This window comes from Salvelinus namaycush, chromosome 1 (genome assembly GCF_016432855.1).
Source record: "Salvelinus namaycush isolate Seneca chromosome 1, SaNama_1.0, whole genome shotgun sequence".
NCBI lineage: Eukaryota > Metazoa > Chordata > Actinopteri > Salmoniformes > Salmonidae > Salvelinus > Salvelinus namaycush.
Window position 1 is genome coordinate 81,259,566 of NC_052307.1, and position 25,000 is coordinate 81,284,565.

Here is a 25,000-nt window from a genome sequence, read left to right on the forward strand (position 1 = left end):
CTACTCTGTCAGTAATATATTACTGTCTTCCTACTCTATCAGTAATATATGACTGTCTTCCTACTCTGTCAGTAATACATGACTGTCTTCCTACTCTATCAGTAATACATGTCTGTCTTCCTACTCTGTCAGTAATAGATGACTGTCTATATACTCTGTCAGTAATACATGACTGTCTTACTACTCTGTCAGTAATACATGACTGTCTTTATACTCTGTCAGTGATACATGACTGTCTTCCTACTCTGTCAGTGATACATGACTGTCTTCCTACTCTGTCAGTAATACATGTCTGTCTTCCTACTCTGTCAGTAATACATGACTGTCTTCCTACTCTGTCAGTAATATATTACTGTCTTCCTACTCTGTCAGTAATACATGACTGTCTTCCTACTCTATCAGTAATAGATGACTGTCTATATACTCTGTCAGTAATACATGACTGTCTTCCTACTCTATCAGTAATAGATGACTGTCTATATACTCTGTCAGTAATACATGACTGTCTATATACTCTGTCAGTAATACATGACTGTCTTCCTACTCTGCCAGTAATACATGACTGTCTTCCTACTCTGTCAGTAATACATGACTGTCTTCCTACTCTGTCAGTAATATATGACTGTCTTCCTACTCTGTCAGTAATATATTACTGTCTTCCTACTCTGTCAGTAATACATGACTGTCTTCCTATTCTGTCAGTAATATATGACTGTCTTCCTACTCTGTCAGTAATATATTACTGTCTTCCTACTCTGTCAGTAATACATGACTGTCTTCCTACTCTATCAGTAATAGATGACTGTCTATATACTCTGTCAGTAATACATGACTGTCTTCCTACTCTATCAGTAATACATGACTGTCTATATACTCTGTCAGTAATACATGACTGTCTTCCTACTCTGCCAGTAATACATGACTGTCTTCCTACTCTGTCAGTAATACATGACTGTCTTCCTACTCTGTCAGTAATATATGACTGTCTTCCTACTCTGTCAGTAATATATGACTGTCTTCCTACTCTGTCAGTAATATATTACTGTCTTCCTACTCTGTCAGTAATACATGTCTGTCTTCCTACTCTGTCAGTAATACATGACTGTCTTCCTACTCTGTCAGTAATACATGACTGTCTTCCTACTCTGTCAGTAATACATGACTGTCTTACTACTCTGTCAGTAATAGATGACTGTCTATATACTCTGTCAGTAATACATGACTGTCTTCCTACTCTGTCAGTAATATATTACTGTCTTCCTACTCTGTCAGTAATATATGACTGTCTATATACTCTGTCAGTAATACATGACTGTCTTCCTACTCTGTCAGTAATATATGACTGTCTATATACTCTGTCAGTAATACATGACTGTCTTCCTACTCTGTCAGTAATATATTACTGTCTTCCTACTCTGTCAGTAATACATGACTGTCTTCCTACTCTGTCAGTAATATATTACTGTCTTCCTACTCTGTCAGTAATACATGACTGTCTTCCTACTCTGTCAGTAATACATGACTGTCTTCCTACTCTGTCAGTAATACATGACTGTCTTCCTACTCTGTCAGTAATACATGACTGTCTTCCTACTCTGTCAGTAATATATTACTGTCTTCCTACTCTGTCAGTAATACATGACTGTCTTCCTACTCTGTCAGTAATATATTACTGTCTTCCTACTCTATCAGTAATATATGACTGTCTTCCTACTCTGTCAGTAATACATGACTGTCTTCCTACTCTATCAGTAATACATGACTGTCTTCCTACTCTGTCAGTAATACATGACTGTCTTCCTACTCTATCAGTAATACATGTCTGTCTTCCTACTCTGTCAGTAATACATGACTGTCTTCCTACTCTGTCAGTAATACATGTCTGTCTTTATTCTTCTGCTGTGACCCAAGGAACTTTTCAGATGCATTGCTCATCAAATATATCTCGGACTGGGAATACTTGGGAATAGCGTTTTCCCAGCAGATTCCGATCAGGTGGAAACAGATGACATATGCTTCCTGGTCTACCTCTATGATCTACGCCCGTAAAGAAAGCCGGATCAATCATGGGAGATGTGTTTAACAGAACTGGTCCTCTCTGGTGGTGACACATTCCCATTGATGCCTCAAAACCAATGCTATTGTTAAATACTCTACATGTCTTACACACTGTAACTCGGAGTCAGTCATAAGGCTCTGCTAATCTTTACCTCACAGTCAGGAGTCAGATACAGCTCATGTTCCCCAGGTGGCTTAAATGCAGTTTTTGTTATAATATGTCATGATATTTTGACCATTGAAGTATTACATTCTAATTCACCAAATACATTGGAAAAAGTAAATATAATGTTTGATTAATTTAGCATAAAGCACACAAACATGTTTGGCCCCAAAACCAACCCCCTAATTATGTCCCAATGCAATGACATGATTATGATCAATAGGTCTATGTGGGTAATAGTATGATATTATGCAATCACAATAAAGCCCAGCCTGTTCCATTGTGGCAGGAGCTTCTCACACAAAGTTATAGATTACTGCCCCAGTCATGATGACCATTAGAGCTTTAAGGCTCCCCTGGGGACAGGGTCAAAGAGAGGGATCAAGAAGAAGAAGTGTGTGTGTCGGTGTGTGTGTGTGTGTGAGCAGGTGTGTGGAACAGTAAATTAAGTAACACATGGGAGGGGTGAGAGAGAAAAGGAAAACACAAGAGAATGACAGGAGCAGACAGAAACAGAGAACAGTGATAGAGAGAGACAGAGAGAGAGACAAAGTGAAAAGAGAGAGAGAGAGACAGAGAGAGACATACAGAGACAGAGACAGAGAGAGACAGAGAGAGACAGACAGAGACAGACAGAGACAGACAGAGACAGAGAAAGACAGAGAAAGACAGAGAGAGCCAGAGAGAGACAGAGACAGACAGAGACAGACAGAGACAGACAGAGACAGACAGAGACAGACAGAGACAGAGACAGACAGAGAGAGCCAGAGAGAGAGAGAGAGACAGAGAGAGACAGAGACAAAGAGAGACACAGAGAGAGAGAGAGGCAGATGCAGAGACAGATAGGGGGTCTTTGGAGATAGAGTGTAGGAAAGAGTCCCCCCAGCTGCTGTTCATCCCCCTTGTCTCAATGCTCTCATCCACCAGTGCCCTACTGATACAAACAGGAAGTACATCCTGTGACCTGATAGCTGGAAGACACAGGAACACACACGCACACATGGACAGATGGACACACGCACACACGGACGGACACAGGGACAGACCGACACACGCACACATGGACAGACATACGGACAGACATACGGACAGAGTGACAGACAGAGACACACCTCACCACAGGAACACGGAGTCTGGAATCTCAGCTGGAGGGGAAATGGCACAATCATAAAACGGCCACTTTCTCCTTCGTCCCTTTTTCCACATGAGGGTATTTATAAATGACATGGTCCCCGGATCTTTCTTCCTGTAGGGTCCCCATGGGCACTCCGAAAAGGACTACGGTCTTTAGAATAGGGAGTGGAATGGTTCCCCTTGTGTTACCAGAATGTACTTTTGTCCATCCTTCTGTAGAAGTCATATTTTAGGACGATGAATTATATGTAAACAAAGTTCTTAGAGGAATGGAGAATCACACACTCACACAAACACTTTCCCTGACTTTTCACACAGGCACAATACTGTATCTCTGTCTTCCTCTGTCTCACACACATAAACACACACACTCACGCACATACACACAGAGAGTGCTGTGAGGCAACACTCAGACAGGCAATGAGCTCATCAGATCTGAATGTCTTCTCAGAATTATTGCACTTCTCGTGACCTCCTCTCTATTCCTCTCTCTCTTTATCCATCCTCCCCCGTCTCTCTCTTTCTCTCTCTCTCTCTGTCTCTCTCTCTCTATATATCTCTCTCTCTCTTTATCAATTCAATTCAATTCAATTGACTTTATTGGCATGGCAAGTTAAATTACTTACATTGTCAAAGTATACATACTTGGTGGGACCAACAGCAATAACAATAGTAATAGTGGAAATGTGATTACCATTAACAGCAACTACAACAACAATATTAATGAGAATAATAATACATTAAAACAATAATAGTAGACCAGTCTCAACATGACCGAGAAGCCACATGACATGGTATGAAAGCCAAAACAAAACTAAATGGGGAATATTATTGACATTACATTGCACTTTTCACTGGCTGTCCATCAGGTTGTGGCAGGAGGACACATATGTTGCTGCCAAAACTGCACATTTTGGCTTTTCACTCAATAAATATTAGATTTTAGATTAATCTTTTATAGTTTAGAATTCTTTGTATTGAATTATAATTTTGTGAAAGAAATATTCTCTTAGGTCTGAGTATTTGTCACAGAGTAATAGGAAATGCAGTTCTGTCTCTACCTCTCCCCTGGAGCAGAGTGAGCACAGCCTGTCCTCTCTGGGCAGCCAGGTTGCCTGTGACGACCGGTCTCTAATTGTATTTGTATTTTTGTATTTATTAGTGATCCCCATTAGTTCCTGCCAAAGCAGCAGCTACTCTTCCTGTGGTCCAGCAACATTAAGGCAGTTTATACAATTTCAAAACATTACAATACGTTTACAGATTTCACAACACACTGTGTTCCCTCAGGCCCCTACTCCACCACTACCACATATCTACAGTACTAAATCCATGTGTATGTATAGTGCGTATGCTATCTTATGTGTGTGTGTGTGTGTGTGTGTGTGTGTGTGTGTGTGTGTGTGTGTGTGTGTGTGTGTGTGTGTGTGTGTGTGTGTGTGTGTGTGTGTGTGTGTGTGTGTGTGTGTGTGTGTGTGTGTGTGTGTGTGTGTGTGTGTGTGCCAATGTTAGTGTTGCTTCACAGTCCCCGCTGTTCCATAAGGTGTTTTTTTTATCTGTTTTTGAAATCTAATTTTACTGCTTTCGTCAGTTACTTGATGTGGAATAGAGTTCCATGTAGTCATGGCTCTATGTAGTATTGTGTGCCTCCCGTAGTCTGTTCTGGACTTGGGGACTGTGAAGAGACCTTTTGTGGCATGTCTTGTGGGGTGTGCATGGGTGTCCGAGCTGTGTGCCAGTAGTTTAGACAGATAGCTCGGTGCATTCAACATGTCAATACCTCTCATAAATAAAAGTAGTGATGAAGTCAATCTCTCCTCCACTTTCAGCCAGGAGAGATTGATATGCATATTATTAATATTAGCTTTCTGTGTACATCCAAGGGCTAGACGTGCTGCACTGTTCTGAGCCAATTGCAATTTTCCTAAGTCCTTTTTTGAGGCACCTGACCACACGACTGAACAGTAGTCAAGGTGCAACAAAACTAGGGCCTGTAGGACCTGCCTTGTTGATAGTGTTGTTAAGAAGGCAGAGCATCGCTATAGTATAGACAGACTTCTCCCCATCTTAGCTACTACTGCATCAATATTTTTTGACCATGACAGTTTACAATCCAGTGTTACTCCAAGCAGTTTAGTCATCTCAACTTGCTCAATTTCCACATTATTTATTACAAGACTTAGTTGAGGTTTAGGGTTTAGTGAGTGTTTTGTTCCAAATACAATGCTTTTAGTTTTAGAAATATTTAGGGCTAACTTATTCTTTGCCACCCGCTCTGAAACTAACTGCAGCTCTTTGTTGACTGTTGCTGTCATTTCACTCGCAGTAGTAGCTGACATGTATAGTGTTGAGTCGTCCGCATACATAGAAACTCTGGCTTTACTCAAAGTTAGTGGCATGTCGTTAGTAAAAATTGAAAAAAGCAAGGGGCCTAAACAGCTACCCTGGGGAATTCCTGATTCTAACTGGATTATATTTGATAGGCTTCCATTAAAGAACACCCTCTGTGTTCTGTTAGACAAGTAACTCTTTATCCACATTAAAGCAGGGGGTGTAAAGCCATAACACATAAGTTTTTCCTGCAGCAGACTATGATCAATAATGTCAAAAGCTGCACTGAAGTCTAACAAGACAGCCCCCACAATCATTTTATCATACATTTCTCTCAGCCAATCATCAGTAATTTGTGTAAGTGCTGTGCTTGTTGACTGTCCTTCCCTATAAGCATGCTGAAGTTATGTTGTCAATTTGTTTACTGTAAAATAGCATTGTATCTGGTCAAACACAATTTTTTCCAGAAGTTTACTAAGGGTTGGTAACAGGCTGATTGGTCGGCTATTTGAGGCAATAAAGGGGGCTTTACTATTCTTGGGTAGAGGAATGACTTTAGCTTCCCTCCAGGCCTGAGGGCACATGCTCTCTAGTAGGCTTAAATTTAAGATGTGGCAAATAGGAGTGGCAACATCGTCTGCGATTATCCCCAGTAATTTTCCATCTAGATTGTCAGACCCTGGTGGCTTGTCATTGTTGATAGACAACAATAATTGTTTATAGCCAGACTGTGCTCACTGAGTCTGTACCTAGTCAGTGTTTTGCTCAGTTCTCTATCAGTCTCAGTGGTCAGATAGTCTGTCACCATGTACTGTCTGTTTAGAGCCAAATAGCATTGAAGTAAACTTTGATTTTTAGTGGTTTCTTTCCAATAGGTGATATATTTTACTTTTTGCTTTGTGATGATTTGGTTGGGCCAGATTTTCTGAGTGCTGTCCTGAGGCTCTATGGGGTTGGTTTAGGTTAGTGAACTGATCCTCAGAACCAGTTGGCTGAGGGGCACTTCTCTTGTTTCATCTCTTGACATTGTAGAGCTGTGTGATGGAAGGTTTTGGGGTCAGTTGTTTTTAGATGGTTGTAAAATTTGATGGCTCTTTTTTCTATTTGAATGTGGAGGGGGTATTGGCCCAATTCTGCTCTACGTGTTATTTTGAGTTTTTCTTTGCACCTTGCAATAATGTCTCGCAAAACTCTGCATGCAGTATTTCGACTGGATGTTTGTCCCATTTGATGAGTTCATTGTTAGAGAGTGGACCCCATACTTCGCTGCCATATAGAGCAACTGGTTCTATAACTGATTGGACATTTTTGAGCCAGATTCTAATTGGAATTTCAATCTTAATGTTCCTTTTAATGGCATAGAATGCTCTTCTTGCTTTGTCTCTCAGCTCATTCACAGCCCTGTGAAAGCTACCTGTCTTGCTGATATTTAGTCCTAGATACAGTACATGCCATATTGAATTAAATGCTTTCTTGAAATCTACAAAACACGAGTAGATTGTGCCCTTGTTTTGGTTTACTTGTTTGTCAATTAGAGTGTGGAGGGTGTAAATGTGGTCTGTTGTACAAAAAAAGAAAGTGAAATCCAATCTGGCTTCTGCGTTGTGTTCATCAAGGAAATGATGTAGTCTGCTATTTATGATACGGCAGAGAATTTTCCCCAAGTTGCTGTTAACAAAAATTCCTCTGTATTTATTTGGGTCAAATTTGTCTCAATTTTTATAGATTGGTGTGATCAATCCTTGGTTCCAAATATCAGGGAAAATACCTGCAGTGAGGATAATGTTGAAGAATTTGAGTATAGCCAATTTGAATTTGTGGTGTGTATATTTGATCATTTCATTTAAAATACCATCAGCACCACAGGCCTTTTTGGGATGGAGTGTGCATAGTTTTTCCAATAATTCTTCTTCTGTATTTGGGGTAGCCACAGGATTCTGATAGTCTTTGACTGCTGATTCAAGGATTTGTGATTTTTCTTGTATATCTTCTTGTTCTGGGCTTTTTGTTATATTGCTGTAGAGGTTTGCAAAGTGATTTCTCCACATATCCCCATTTTGGATAGCCAATTCCTCATGATGAGGAATTCCTCTCTCTCTCTCTCTCTCTCTCTCTCTCTCTCTCTCTCTCTCTCTCTCTCTCTCTCTCTCTCTCTCTCTCTCTCTCTCTCTCCCTCTTGGCTCTATCATCATCTTGGCTCTATCATCGTCTTGGCTCTATCATTGTCTTGGCTCTACCATCGTCTTGGCTCTACCATTGTCTTGGCTCTATCATTGTCTTGGCTCTATCATCGTCTTGGCTCTACCATCGTCTTGGCTCTATCATTGTCTTGGCTCTATCATTGTCTTGGCTCTATCATTGTCTTGGCTCTATCATCGTCTTGGCTCTATCATCGTCTTGGCTCTACCATTGTCTTGGCTCTATCATCGTCTTGGCTCTACCATCGTCTTGGCTCTATCATTGTCTTGGCTCTATCATTGTCTTGGCTCTACCATCGTCTTGGCTCTATCATCGTCTTGGCTCTATCATCGTCTTGGCTCTACCATCGTCTTGGCTCTATCATCGTCTTGGCTCTATCATTGTCTTGGCTCTACCATCGTCTTGGCTCTACCATTGTCTTGGCTCTACCATCGTCTTGGCTCTATCATTGTCTTGGCTCTATCATCGTCTTGGCTCTACCATCGTCTTGGCTCTATCATCGTCTTGGCTCTATCATCGTCTTGGCTCTACCATTGTCTTGGCTCTACCATCGTCTTGGCTCTATCATTGTCTTGGCTCTATCATCGTCTTGGCTCTACCATCGTCTTGGCTCTATCATCGTCTTGGCTCTATCATCGTCTTGGCTCTACCATCGTCTTGGCTCTACCATTGTCTTGGCTCTATCATCGTCTTGGCTCTACCATCGTCTTAGCTCTATCATCGTCTTAGCTCTATCATTGTCTTGGCTCTACCATTGTCTTGGCTCTACCATCGTCTTGGCTCTACCATCGTCTTGGCTCTATCATTGTCTTGGCTCTACCATCGTCTTGGCTCTATCATCGTCTTGGCTCTACCATTGTCTTGGCTCTACCATCGTCTTGGCTCTATCATTGTCTTGGCTCTACCATCGTCTTGGCTCTATCATTGTCTTGGCTCTATAATCGTCTTGGCTCTATCATCGTCTTGGCTCTACCATTGTCTTGGCTCTATCATTGTCTTGGCTCTACCATCGTCTTGGCTCTATCATTGTCTTGGCTCTATCATTGTCTTGGCTCTATCACTCAGCAGGTTATCAGAGAACGGTGGCCTACAGTTGCTTGGCTGACCCATTGAAGCTCCAGTATAGTGTGTCTGCCTTGCCACCAGTGGGTGTATCACACATTAAACTTGACAATTGGCCCAAAGTCTGAATCAGACTCAGTTAAGATTTATTATGTGGCTGACGAGGCCTTAGCAAAGGGTGGGAATATATTCTGCTTCATTTATTTGGACAAATTTTCCCAGTAAATCCTGCTACTGGTATGAAAATATATCATTCTGTCAGAGTATTGGGATGTCCATATGAGCACATATTTGATTATGCCATAAGATTCCATTGGAGAAACAAAACACAACTTCCAGTTGAAGCTATGTCATAAACAGACTGCAGCTGTCAGACTCTATGTCAGGTGTGCTCCCTCTCCGGCCTCTAGGTCACCAGGCTGCTCGTTATGGCGCACACCTGTGACCATCGTTACGTGCAACAGCGCATTATGACCCTCACCTGGACTCCTTCACCTCCTTGACTACCTGCCCTATATATGTCACTTATATATGTCACTCCCTTTGGTTCCTTCCCCAGTCGTCAATGTTTCTGTTTCTGTTTCTTGTCTGAGCGTTATTTGTGTTTCTTGTTATGTTTCGTTTATTCATGAAATGTATTCACTCCCTGAACTTGCTTCCCGACTCTCAGCGTTACACACGTTACACTCTAACCACATGGGTACTTTAGACCAGATTATCATGTGACAATCCCATAATTGGGATGTTTGCAGAAGCTGAATTGTAAACACAAGCTAAGTAAACATGAGAATTGAACGCCACTCAGGGTTAAAGGCTGACTGTAACGGCTGTTTTCTTCATTAGAAAAGGCACAAGTATGTGTGTGAATTTTCCCTGAATCATTTCTGTATTTCTGTATGTGTGTGTGTGTGTGTGTGTGTGTGTGTGTGTGTGTGTGTGTGTGTGTGTGTGTGTGTGTGTGTGTGTGTGTGTGTGTGTGTGTGTGTGTGTGTGTGTGTGTGTGTGTGTGTGCGCGTGTGTGTGTGTGTGTATGTCAGTGATCACTACGCTGACTCCCTTGAGTGTTGGTGTATAGATGTCTACCTGAACAATAGAGCTCTCCAAATCTGGGACTGACCCCCCCAGCTAGCTTTCCCTCCCTCCCTCCCTCCCTCCCTCCCTCCCTCCCTCCCTCCCTCCCTCCTTCCAAATCCTGGCACACAGCTGTGTCTGTGGTATCCAACCAAAAACAAGTATGCGTTTTAGCTTTCTCTGAGAATCCCAGCAGTTGGAGGAACAGGGTATTCAATATCAACACACAAGAGGTCTGTATCACTTCTAGCGCTTGCCTTTCGGGTTGCCTAGTGTGCCACTGCACATTTCAACACTTTGTTTATTTGAATACATGTCTCCAGCTTGGATTCTGCTTTGAATTTCAAACGGCACTCAAGCTCCCCAAGCCACAGTCTCCGCAAGTTGGCAGTGGGACTGAATGACCTCAACCTTCTGGAAGGGTCAGTTTCCTGTGCTGAGCGGTCCCATGGCGGCCATTACGTGTGTTCCCCAGAGCCCTCAGAGATTCCAAGCCAAGCAGGAACTCACGCAGGGTAACTCTGGGCAACGATTGATGGAGAAGCTAGCATCTATCCCCGTGGTTGGAGGGCATCTCAGTGGGTGATTGAGAAGCAGAACACTACAGATACTGTAGAGTTGATTCTTCTTTCAACTTTCAACTGTGAGACGGGAGCAGCTGCCAGCTGCAGGGTTTTCCTTGAGAACTAACATCAAGTTGAATGTGCTCATTAGTGAAAATGTTGAGATTTCACTCACACAGACATGAACACACAGACATGAACATACAGACATGAACACACAGACATGAACACACAGACATGAACATACAGACATGAACACACAGACATGAACACACAGACATGAACACACAGACATGAACACACAGACTTGAACACACAGACTTGAACACACAGACATGAACACACAGACATGAACACACAGACATGAACACACAGAAATGAACACACAGACATGAACATACAGACATGAACACACAGACATGAACACACAGACATGAACATACAGACATGAACACACAGACATGAACACACAGAAATGAACACACAGACATGAACACACAGACATGAACACACAGAAATGAACACACAGACATGAACACACAGACATGAACACACAGACATGAACACACAGACATGAACACACAGACATGAACATACAGACATAAACACACAGACTTGAACACACAGACTTGAACACACAGACATGAACACACAGACATGAACACACAGACATGAAAACACAGACATGAACACACAGACATAAACACACAGACTTGAACACACAGACTTGAACACACAGACATGAACATACAGACATGAAAACACAGACATGAAAACACAGACATGAACACACAGACATAAACACACAGACTTGAACACACAGACATGAAAACACAGACATGAACACACAGACATGAACACACAGACATAAACACACAGACTTGAACACACAGACTTGAACACACAGACTTGAACACACAGACTTGAACACACAGACATGAACACACAGACATGAACACACAGACATGAACACACAGACATAAACACACAGACATGAACACACAGACATGAACACACAGACATAAACACACAGACGTGAACACACAGACTTGAACACACAGACATGAACACACAGACATGAACATACAGACATGAAAACACAGACATGAACACACAGACATGAACACACAGACTTGAACACACAGACATGAAAACACAGATATGAACACATGGCAAGTAGCCTAGTAGTTAGAGCGTTGGACTAGTAACCAAAAGGTTGCAAGATCGAATCCCTGAGCTGACAAGGTACAAATCTGTCGTTCTGCCCCTGAACAAGGCAGTTAACCCACTGTTCCTAGGCCGTCATTGTAAATAAGAATTTGTTCTTAACTGACTTGCCTAGTTAAATAAAGGTAAACAAACAGACATGAACATACAATGTTTGCACAGATGAACAAACATACACACAGACACGTTTGCTTACGTTCAAAGGCCATCCGCTTTACCCACCACACACACCTGTACCTACATACATTTACTGATGCATGGTCATCTTTCATCCTTCCCTTTGCTACCGATCTACACGCGAACACTCACACACACACACAGCAGGTTAGAACATAGTCCCCCACCATTAAAGTGTTTTGATATCACCCTAAGTCATTGGTGGCAAATGTTTTACGAAACCAAAAAAGAATACATGAAATTATGTATAGGATGTATAGGATTTTTCTTTATGCGATTTCTCGAAAAATATACACTGATACTGTTATGTACACCAGAATATGTTAGAGGCTTATTTCAACGTTACACATTGCCTGTGTAATGCCCCAACATCTGTAACCAGTGTGGCTGTTTAACCATGTTCTTCGTGCCAGTGTGTCTATCTAGACTGTCCCCAGGTGTGCCTGTTTGTAACTCCACATGTAGAGGAGGGTTTGACTCATTGTTTGTAACTTCAGTGTCGTCCGGGTTTGGCTGGGGGAGGTCGGGGGAGGTCGGGGGAGGCCGGGGGAGGTCGGGGGAGGCCGGGGGAGGCTGGGGGAGGTCAAGGGAGGTGTGTGTGTGTGTGTGTGTAGGACTAGCAGGACATCATGGCTACTGCTAGCAGGACATCATGGCTACCGCTACCCTTCACACCCTCACTCTGCCTGATGTGCACTTATCATTGTCTCTGGGCACCCAGGCTGTTTAGCCCAGTCAGGAGATAACACTCCCCTGGATCCCCAAGGTCACACACACACACACACCCCTCCACAGAGTGACTGTCACTGGGCAGAACCATAGAGACACACCCCATCCTCCCCATTCCTCCCCTCAGACTTCCTCCCTCCCTCCCTCCTTTCTCCACTGTCTTCCTCCCCTCAGACTTCCTCCCTCCCTCCTTTCTCCACTGTCTTCCTCCCCTCAGACTTCCTCCCTCCCTCCCTCCTTTCTCCACTGTCTTCCTCCCCTCAGACTTCCTCCCTCCCTCCTTTCTCCACTGTCTTCCTCCCCTCAGACTTCCTTCCTCCCTCCTTTCTCCACTGTCTTCCTCCCCTCAGACTTCCTCCCTCCCTCCCTCCTTCCTCCACTGTCTTCCTCCCCTCAGACCTCCTTCCTCCCTCCTTTCTCCACTGTCTTCCTCCCCTTAGACTTCCTTCCTCCCTTCTTTCTCCACTGTCTTCCTCCCCTCAGACTTCCTCCCTCCCTCCTTTCTCCACTGTCTTACTCCCCTCAGACTTCCTCCCTCCCTCCTTTCTCCACTGTCTTCCACCTACTCTCCCTTTCTTCATCTCCCTCCTCCTCTCATTCTCTGACAGGGACTACCCACAATCCCTCCTGTAAGTGTGTGATTCTCACCAGAACCCCTTCTAAGACTCTAGGCTACACAAATGACTTTTCACATTTCACTGTGAACAACCACCCACACTGAATAAATTCACTGGAATATGGCATCATTATCTGGGTCTAGCGATGATGCTAGTGCTTCTCTACAATGGAATCCTGACACAAAACCTTCAAGTGGTGTGTGTCTGTTGTCCAGAGTCTAGGTGATCTATTTTGGCCCAGGTTTTAATTCCCTGCATGGGAGTTGGCCTGCTAATTTTACTGTAACACCTCTCCCTCTCTGTCTCTCTCTGTCTCTCTCTCTCTGTCTCTCTCTCTCTGTCTCTCTCTCTCTCTCTCTCTCTCTCTCTCTCTCTCTCTCTCTCTCTCTCTCTCTCTCTCTCTCTGTCTCTCTCTCTGTCTCTCTCTCTCTGTCTCTCTCTCTCTGTCTCTCTCTCTCTCTCTCTCTCTCTCTCTCTCTCTCTCTCTCTCTCTCTCTCTCTCTCTCTCTCTCTCTCTCTCTCTCTCTCTCTCTCTCTCTCTCTCTCTCTCTCTCTCTCTGTCTCTCTCTCTCTGTCTCTCTCTCTCTGTCTCTCTCTCTCTGTCTCTCTCTCTCTCTGTCTCTCTCTCTCTCTGTCTCTCTCTCTCTCTCTCTCTCTCTCTGTCTCTCTCTCTCTCCGTCTCTCTGTCTCTCTGTCTCTCTCTCTCTCTCTCTCTCTCTCTCTCTCTCTGTCTCTCTCTCTCTCCGTCTCTCTGTCTCTCTGTCTCTCTCTCTCTCTCTGCTCCTTAATTGATTAAGACGCTCGAACCTGCTGATGACTCTAAGCTTTACTCTCAGCCATCGACCAGCAACACACACATCCAACAAACAACTTGACTGACTGTCAAACAAACACTCACCCACCCAGACACTACCGCATATGGATGCACACACACACACACACACACACACACACACACACACACACACACACACACACACACACACACACACACACACACACACACACACACACACACACACACACACACACACACACACACACACACACACACACACCCATACATACAAACTCAGCAATCACTACTAATCTCGTAAAACAATATTAATCTAATTAACAACTAATCAACATTGATGCTGCGCACAGACAAACATTTCAGAAGCACACTGATGTTTACACCCAGGGAAATACATTGATGTTTACACACAGGGAAATACATTGATGTTTACACTTAGAGAAACACACTGATGTTTACACACAGGGACATACATTGATGTTTACACACAGGGAAATACATTGATGTTTCCACTTAGAGAAACACACTGATGTTTACACACAGGGATATACACTGATGTTTACACATAGGGAAATACATTGATGTTTCCACTTAGAGAAACACACTGATGTTTCCACTTAGAGAAACACACTGATGTTTACACACAGGGAAATACATTGATGTTTCCACTTAGAGAAACACACTGATGTTTACACACAGGGAAATACATTGATGTTTCCACATAGGGAAATACATTGATGTTTCCACTTAGAGAAACACACTGATGCTTACACACAGGGAAATACATTGATGTTTCCACATAGGGAAATACATTGATGTTTCCACATAGGGAAATACACTGATGTTTACACATAGGGAAATACATTGATGTTTCCACATAGGGAAATACACTGATGTTTACACATAGGGAAGTACACTGATGTTTACACATAGGGAAATACACTGATGTTTCCACATAGGGAAATACACTGATGTTTACACATAGGGAAATACACTGATGTTTACACATAGGGAAATACATTGATGTTTCCACATAGGGAAATACACTGATGTTTACACATAGGGAAATACATTGATGTTTCCACATAGGGAAATACACTGATGTTTACACATAGGGAAATACACTGATGTTTACACATAGGGAAATACACTGATGTTTCCACATAGGGAAATACACTGATGTTTACACATAGGGAAATACACTGATGTTTACACATAGGGAAATACATTGATGTTTCCACATAGGGAAATACATTGATGTTTCCACATAGGGAAATACACTGATGTTTACACATAGGGAAATACATTGATGTTTCCACATAGGGAAATACACTGATGTTTACACATAGGGAAATACACTGATGTTTACATATAGGGAAATACACTGATGTTTACACATAGGGAAATACACTGATGTTTACACATAGGGAAACACACTGATGTTTACAAATGATGACAGTGTGTGCTTTCTGCAGCCACATGCATGTGGGAGACAGACTGAGTGTATCTCTGTCCCAAACCCTGAGAGACTGGCAAGTCCCTGAAAGTTCACTCAGTTCACCTTTTGACTCGTCATAATATTTCCTACCGAGTGACCATTTGACTGGCAGATAAAAAGCACAACCTCTGCACCAGCCTGGACAGTCCTTGATTAAGGCTTCTAATCACATGGTTGAACCTCTCTGATTCAGAAGGGTTGGGTTAAATGCGTAAGACACATTCAAGCTGAATGCATTCAGCTGTACCACTGACTAGGTATCCCCCTTTCCCTTTCCCATTCTTTCAAGTTTCACACACAGAATCCTCCAGGCTCTGACCTACCTGGCAACTACCAGAGTTTCAGCATCCAGTACAAACACAGCCTCCAACAGGTCCTCTAACTTGTTCTTCTTTCTACAATACTGAACCTCACAGAACACTAACTGGATCTACAATACTGAACCTCACAGAACTCTAACTGGATCTACAATACTGAACCTCACAGAACTCTAACTAGATCTACAATACTGAACCTCACAGAACTCTAACAAGATCTACAATACTGAACCTCACAGAACTCTAACTAGATCTACAATACTGAACCTCACAGAACTCTAACTAGATCTACAATACTGAACCTCACAGAACTCTAACTAGATCTACAATACTGAACCTCACAGAACACTAACTAGATCTACAATACTGAACCTCACAGAACTCTAACTAGATCTACAATACTGAACCTCACAGAACACTAACTGGATCTACAATACTGAACCTCACAGAACTCTAACTGGATCTACAATACTGAACCTCACAGAACTCTAACTAGATCTACAATACTGAACCTCACAGAACACTAACTAGATCTACAATACTGAATCTCACAGAACTCTAACTAGATCTACAATACTGAACCTCACAGAACACTAACTAGATCTACAATACTGAACCTCACAGAACACAGACTAGATCTACAATACTGAACCTCACAGAACTCTAACTAGATCTACAATACTGAACCTCACAGAACTCTAACTAGATCTACAATACTGAACCTCACAGAACTCTAACAAGATCTACAATACTGAACCTCACGGAACTCTAACTAGATCTACAATACTGAACCTCACAGAACTCTAACTAGATCTACAATACTGAACCTCACAGAACTCAAACTAGATCTACAGTACTGAACCTCACAGAACACTAACTAGATCTACAATACTGAACCTCACAGAACTCTAACTAGATCTACAATACTGAACCTCACAGAACACTAACTGGATCTACAATACTGAACCTCACAGAACTCTAACTGGATCTACAATACTGAACCTCACAGAACTCTAACTAGATCTACAATACTGAACCTCACAGAACACTAACTAGATCTACAATACTGAATCTCACAGAACTCTAACTAGATCTACAATACTGAACCTCACAGAACACTAACTAGATCTACAATACTGAACCTCACAGAACACTGACTAGATCTACAATACTGAACCTCACAGAACTCTAACTAGATCTACAATACTGAACCTCACAGAACACTAACTAGATCTACAATACTGAACCTCACAGAACTCTAACTGGATCTACAATACTGAACCTCACAGAACTCTAACTGGATCTACAACACTGAACCTCACAGAACTCTAACAAGATCTACAATACTGAACCTCACAGAACTCTAACTAGATCTACAATACTGAACCTCACAGAACTCTAACTAGATCAACAATACTGAACCTCACAGAACTCTAACTAGATCTACAATACTGAACCTCACAGAACTCTAACTAGATCTACAATACTGAACCTCACAGAACTCTAACTAGATCTACAATACTGAACCTCACAGAACTCTAACTAGATCTACAATACTGAACCTCACAGAACTCTAACAAGATCTACAATACTGTACCTCACAGAACTCTAACTAGATCTACAATACTGAACCTCACAGAACTCTAACTAGATCTACAATACTGAACCTCACAGAACACTAACTGGATCTACAATACTGAACCTCACAGAACTCTAACTGGATCTACAATACTGAACCTCACAGAACTCTAACTAGATCTACAATACTGAACCTCACAGAACACTAACTAGATCTACAATACTGAATCTCACAGAACTCTAACTAGATCTACAATACTGAACCTCACAGAACACTAACTAGATCTACAATACTGAACCTCACAGAACACTGACTAGATCTACAATACTGAACCTCACAGAACTCTAACTAGATCTACAATACTGAACCTCACAGAACACTAACTAGATCTACAATACTGAACCTCACAGAACTCTAACTGGATCTACAATACTGAACCTCACAGAACTCTAACTGGATCTACAATACTGAACCTCATAGAACTCTAACTAGATCTACAATACTGAACCTCACAGAACACTAACTAGATCTACAATACTGAACCTCACAGAACTCTAACTAGATCTACAATACTGAACCTCACAGAACTCTAACTAGATCTACAATACTGAACCTCACAGAACTCTAACTAGATCTACAATACTGAACCTCACAGAACTCTAACTGGATCTACAATACTGAACCTCACAGAACTCTAACTAGATCTACAATACTGAACCTCACAGAACACTAACTAGATCTACAATACTGAATCTCACAGAACTCTAACTAGATCTACAATACTGAACCTCACAGAACACTAACTAGATCTACAATACTGAACCTCACAGAACACTAACTAGATCTACAATACTGAACCTCACAGAACTCTAACTGGATCTACAATACTGAACCTCACAGAACTCTAACTGGATCTACAACACTGAACCTCACAGAACTCTAACAAGATCTACAATACTGAACCTCACAGAACTCTAACTAGATCTACAATACTGAACCTCACAGAACTCTAACTAGATCAACAATACTGAACCTCACAGAACTCTAACTAGATCTACAATACTGAACCTCACAGAACTCTAACTAGATCTACAATACTGAACCTCACAGAACTCTAACTAGATCTACAATACTGAACCTCACAGAACTCTAACTAGATCTACAATACTGAACCTCACAGAACTCTAACAAGATCTACAATACTGTACCTCACAGAACTCTAACTAGATCTACAATACTGAACCTCACAGAACTCTAACTAGATCTACAATACTGAACCTCACAGAACACTAACTGGATCTACAATACTGAACCTCACAGAACTCTAACTGGATCTACAATACTGAACCTCACAGAACTCTAACTAGATCTACAATACTGAACCTCACAGAACACTAACTAGATCTACAATACTGAATCTCACAGAACTCTAACTAGATCTACAATACTGAACCTCACAGAACACTAACTAGATCTACAATACTGAACCTCACAGAACACTGACTAGATCTACAATACTGAACCTCACAGAACTCTAACTAGATCTACAATACTGAACCTCACAGAACACTAACTAGATCTACAATACTGAATCTCACAGAACTCTAACTAGATCTACAATACTGAACCTCACAGAACACTAACTAGATCTACAATACTGAACCTCACAGAACACAGACTAGATCTACAATACTGAACCTCACAGAACTCTAACTAGATCTACAATACTGAACCTCACAGAACTCTAACTAGATCTACAATACTGAACCTCACAGAACTCTAACAAGATCTACAATACTGAACCTCACGGAACTCTAACTAGATCTACAATACTGAACCTCACAGAACTCTAACTAGATCTACAATACTGAACCTCACAGAACTCAAACTAGATCTACAGTACTGAACCTCACAGAACACTAACTAGATCTACAATACTGAACCTCACAGAACTCTAACTAGATCTACAATACTGAACCTCACAGAACACTAACTGGATCTACAATACTGAACCTCACAGAACTCTAACTGGATCTACAATACTGAACCTCACAGAACTCTAACTAGATCTACAATACTGAACCTCACAGAACACTAACTAGATCTACAATACTGAATCTCACAGAACTCTAACTAGATCTACAATACTGAACCTCACAGAACACTAACTAGATCTACAATACTGAACCTCACAGAACACTGACTAGATCTACAATACTGAACCTCACAGAACTCTAACTAGATCTACAATACTGAACCTCACAGAACACTAACTAGATCTACAATACTGAACCTCACAGAACTCTAACTGGATCTACAATACTGAACCTCACAGAACTCTAACTGGATCTACAACACTGAACCTCACAGAACTCTAACAAGATCTACAATACTGAACCTCACAGAACTCTAACTAGATCTACAATACTGAACCTCACAGAACTCTAACTAGATCAACAATACTGAACCTCACAGAACTCTAACTAGATCTACAATACTGAACCTCACAGAACTCTAACTAGATCTACAATACTGAACCTCACAGAACTCTAACTAGATCTACAATACTGAACCTCACAGAACTTTAACTAGATCTACAATACTGAACCTCACAGAACTCTAACAAGATCTACAATACTGTACCTCACAGAACTCTAACTAGATCTACAATACTGAACCTCACAGAACTCTAACTAGATCTACAATACTGAACCTCACAGAACACTAACTGGATCTACAATACTGAACCTCACAGAACTCTAACTGGATCTACAATACTGAACCTCACAGAACTCTAACTAGATCTACAATACTGAACCTCACAGAACACTAACTAGATCTACAATACTGAATCTCACAGAACTCTAACTAGATCTACAATACTGAACCTCACAGAACACTAACTAGATCTACAATACTGAACCTCACAGAACACTGACTAGATCTACAATACTGAACCTCACAGAACTCTAACTAGATCTACAATACTGAACCTCACAGAACACTAACTAGATCTACAATACTGAACCTCACAGAACTCTAACTGGATCTACAATACTGAACCTCACAGAACTCTAACTGGATCTACAATACTGAACCTCACAGAACTCTAACTAGATCTACAATACTGAACCTCACAGAACACTAACTAGATCTACAATACTGAACCTCACAGAACTCTAACTAGATCTACAATACTGAACCTCACAGAACTCTAACTAGATCTACAATACTGAACCTCACAGAACTCTAACTAGATCTACAATACTGAACCTCACAGAACTCTAACTGGATCTACAATACTGAACCTCACAGAACTCTAACTAGATCTACAATACTGAACCTCACAGAACACTAACTAGATCTACAATACTGAATCTCACAGAACTCTAACTAGATCTACAATACTGAACCTCACAGAACACTAACTAGATCTACAATACTGAACCTCACAGAACACTAACTAGATCTACAATACTGAACCTCACAGAACTCTAACTGGATCTACAATACTGAACCTCACAGAACTCTAACTGGATCTACAACACTGAACCTCACAGAACTCTAACAAGATCTACAATACTGAACCTCACAGAACTCTAACTAGATCTACAATACTGAACCTCACAGAACTCTAACTAGATCAACAATACTGAACCTCACAGAACTCTAACTAGATCTACAATACTGAACCTCACAGAACTCTAACTAGATCTACAATACTGAACCTCACAGAACTCTAACTAGATCTACAATACTGAACCTCACAGAACTCTAACTAGATCTACAATACTGAACCTCACAGAACTCTAACAAGATCTACAATACTGTACCTCACAGAACTCTAACTAGATCTACAATACTGAACCTCACAGAACTCTAACTAGATCTACAATACTGAACCTCACAGAACACTAACTGGATCTACAATACTGAACCTCACAGAACTCTAACTGGATCTACAATACTGAACCTCACAGAACTCTAACTAGATCTACAATACTGAACCTCACAGAACACTAACTAGATCTACAATACTGAATCTCACAGAACTCTAACTAGATCTACAATACTGAACCTCACAGAACACTAACTAGATCTACAATACTGAACCTCACAGAACACTGACTAGATCTACAATACTGAACCTCACAGAACTCTAACTAGATCTACAATACTGAACCTCACAGAACACTAACTAGATCTACAATACTGAACCTCACAGAACTCTAACTGGATCTACAATACTGAACCTCACAGAACTCTAACTGGATCTACAATACTGAACCTCACAGAACTCTAACTAGATCTACAATACTGAACCTCACAGAACACTAACTAGATCTACAATACTGAACCTCACAGAACTCTAACTAGATCTACAATACTGAACCTCACAGAACTCTAACTAGATCTACAATACTGAACCTCACAGAACTCTAACTAGATCTACAATACTGAACCTCACAGAACTCTAACTAGATCTACAATACTGAACCTCACAGAACTCTAACTAGATCTACAATACTGAACCTCACAGAACACTAAATGGATCTACAATACTGAACCTCACAAAACTCTAACTAGATCTACATTACTGAACCTCACAGAACTCTAACTAGATCTACAATACTGAACCTCACAGAACTCTAACTAGATCTACAATACTGAACCTCACAGAACTCTAACTAGATCTACAATACTGAACCTCACAGAACTCTAACTAGATCTACAATACTGAACCTCACAGAACACTAACTGGATCTACAATACTGAACCTCACAGAACTCTAACTAGATCTACAGTACTGAACCTCACAGAACTCTAACTGGATCTACAATACTGAACCTCACAGAACTCTAACTGGATCTACAATACTGAACCTCACAGAACTCTAACTAGATCTACAATACTGAACCTCACAGAACTCTAACTAGATCTACAGTACTGAACCTCACAGAACTCTAACTGGATCTAGAACCACCAGCTAAATTCAAACCCTGCTGTATCTTGCTACAGCCCAAGTTTCAACCGCCTAGTCAACTCACACCAGATCCCCATCCTCTCATGAGTGTGTAGTACAATACTGTATGATATAAACTGTCAGCTAAAGTCAAAGCCCGGCTGTGTGTCCCTGTTCTGACCTGCAACTGTGGTCCTGACTTTCACCCCCAGTAGACACACGCACGCTCTTCCACCTGCTCCTCTAGCTGTACAGCAGGGCATATGTCCCTAGTACAATACTACATCATGAGAAGCTATCCCAGGTAGAGCTAAACTGAAACCCTCTGTCCCAGTCCTGCCTGGTAACAGGACTGCTAGTGTGAAGTACACGTACGGTACAAGACAACAGAAACTATTGCAACCCAAGTAGTGCTGAGCCCCAAACCAGCAGTGTCCTGTCTCGATCCCCCCCACATCTCTCCTCCTTCAAGGGTTTGTCCTCTTACCTTTGTGACAGTCATGCAGAGGCAGTGGGCGAGGAGCGGGCCGGTGTCCACTTAAACCAAAGCTGTAATACGCCGCAGGAGTGAGAGAGAGGAGATCTCTGCTGAGCACGCACACAGAGAGAGAGAGAGAGAGAGAGAGAGAGAGAGAGAGAGAGAGAGAGAGAGAGAGAGAGGAGAGCTCTGCTGAGCACGCACAGAGAGAGAGAGAGAGAGAGAGAGAGAGAGAGAGAGAGAGAGAGAGAGAGAGAGAGAGAGAGAGAGAGAGAGAGGAGAGCTCTGCTGAGCACGCACAGAGAGAGAGAGAGAGCAAGAGAGAGAGAGAGAGAGAGAGAGAGAGGAGGGGGAAAAGCCGGGTTACTGTGTGTCTCCCGCTAAGTGCTGGTGCTGCTGCTGCCACTGCTGCTGTTGCCCAGTGCTGCTGTTGCCGAGTGCTGCAGTGAAGTAACAGGAGGGAGGCAGCGTTTGGTTACTACAACAGGAAAACGCTCTGCTCTGCTCCGTTCAGTTCCCCTCCCTCTCCCCCTCCTGTCCCTCCTCTCAGCCCTCCTACACACCCACACTGGCTGCACTCCCCTCTCTCTCTCCCTCATCCTGTTCTTTTTCTGCCAATCTGATTACAGACTAGCTAATGAAGCTTATTGATGTGCAGAGGGATGGAGGGATGGAGGGATTGGTGTTGCCTGGGACAGGAGAAGGCTGCAGTGGAAGAGAGAGAGAGGGAGGCAGAGCCCAACGTGCTGTGTGCTGTGTCGCAGTCTACTGCCCGGGCTGTGAGTGCCAAAAGGCTGCACGTCAGCTAGTGCGTGTGTGGGGAAGAGAGTGTGAGATAGGGAGTGATGGAAAGAGAGATGGAGGGAGTGATGGAGAGAGAGGAGAGACGAGTGATGGATATAGAAGAGAGAGGGAGTGATGGAGAGAAGAGAGAGAGGGAGTGATGGAGAGAGATGGAGGGAGTGATGGAGAGAGAGAAGAGAGAGGGAGTGATGGAGAGAGAGGAGAGAGAGGGAGTGATGGAGAGAGGAGTGATGGAGAGAGAAGAGAGAGGGAGTGATGAAGAGAGGAGAGAGAGGGAGTAATGGAGAGAGAGGAGAGAGGAGTGATGGAGAGAGAGGAGAGAGGTAGTGATGGAGAGAGGAGTGATGGAGAGAAAGATGGAGGGCAGGATTCAGTTCACTTTAAACCTTGTTCTGGAAATGTATAGTGGGTAAGAAATATTTAGATAGAATGATTAAATGGCACAACACACACACACACACATGTACTCAGACACGGTACTGAACTTCTTAATCCAAAATGCTGACATTATTGAGAGCCAGCACCATACATGTCACTTCACTTAACTTCACTACCCATAGTTGAGAAAGGAAAGTGTGTTTTACCATTTATTAGAAAATATTAAAATGCATAGTGTTGGAGTTAGGACTCTGCTCCTTCAGGACAACTCACTGCCAGAGCCAAGAGTTAGGACTCTGCTCCTTCAGGGCAGCTCACTGCCAGAGCCAAGTGTTAGGACTCTACTCCTTCAGGACAGCTCACTGCCAGAGCCAAGCACTAGGACTCTGCTCCTTCAGGGCAGCTCACTGCCAGAGCCAAGAGTTAGGACTCTGCTCCTTCAGGGCAGCTCACTGCCAGAGCCAAGAGTTAGGACTCTGCTCCTTCAGGGCAGCTCACTGCCAGAGCCAAGAGTTAGGACTCTGCTCCTTCAGGGCAGCTCACTGCCAGAGCCAAGCGCTAGGACTCTGCTACTTCAGGGCAGCTCACTGCCAGAGCCAAGAGCTAGGACTCTGCTCCTTCAGGGCAGCTCACTGCCAGAGCCAAGCGCTAGGACTCTGCTACTTCAGGGCAGCTCACTGCCAGAGCCAAGAGTTAGCACTCTGCTCCTTCAGGGCAGCTCACTGCCAGAGCCAAGAGTTAGGACTCTGCTCCTTCAGGGCAGCTCACTGCCAGAGCCAAGCGCTAGGACTCTGCTACTTCAGGGCAGCTCACTGCCAGAGCCAAGAGTTAGCACTCTGCTCCTTCAGGACAGCTC

General features: G+C 42.5%; 1 protein-coding gene across 2 annotated transcripts in view; it reads right to left on the reverse strand.

Moving 5' to 3' along the window:
- coro2ba (coronin, actin binding protein, 2Ba) overlaps nucleotides 1–23,122 on the reverse strand; it is an 87,127-nt gene extending 64,005 nt beyond the window's left edge. For both annotated transcript variants that reach the window (XM_038996188.1, XM_038996205.1), the window contains exon 1: nucleotides 22,972–23,122. In XM_038996188.1, coding sequence (XP_038852116.1) covers nucleotides 22,972–22,986 — 15 coding nt within the window. In that variant the 5' untranslated portion in view covers nucleotides 22,987–23,122. The remainder of the gene's footprint in view (nucleotides 1–22,971) is intronic.
- Nucleotides 23,123–25,000: the final 1,878 nt, after the last annotated feature.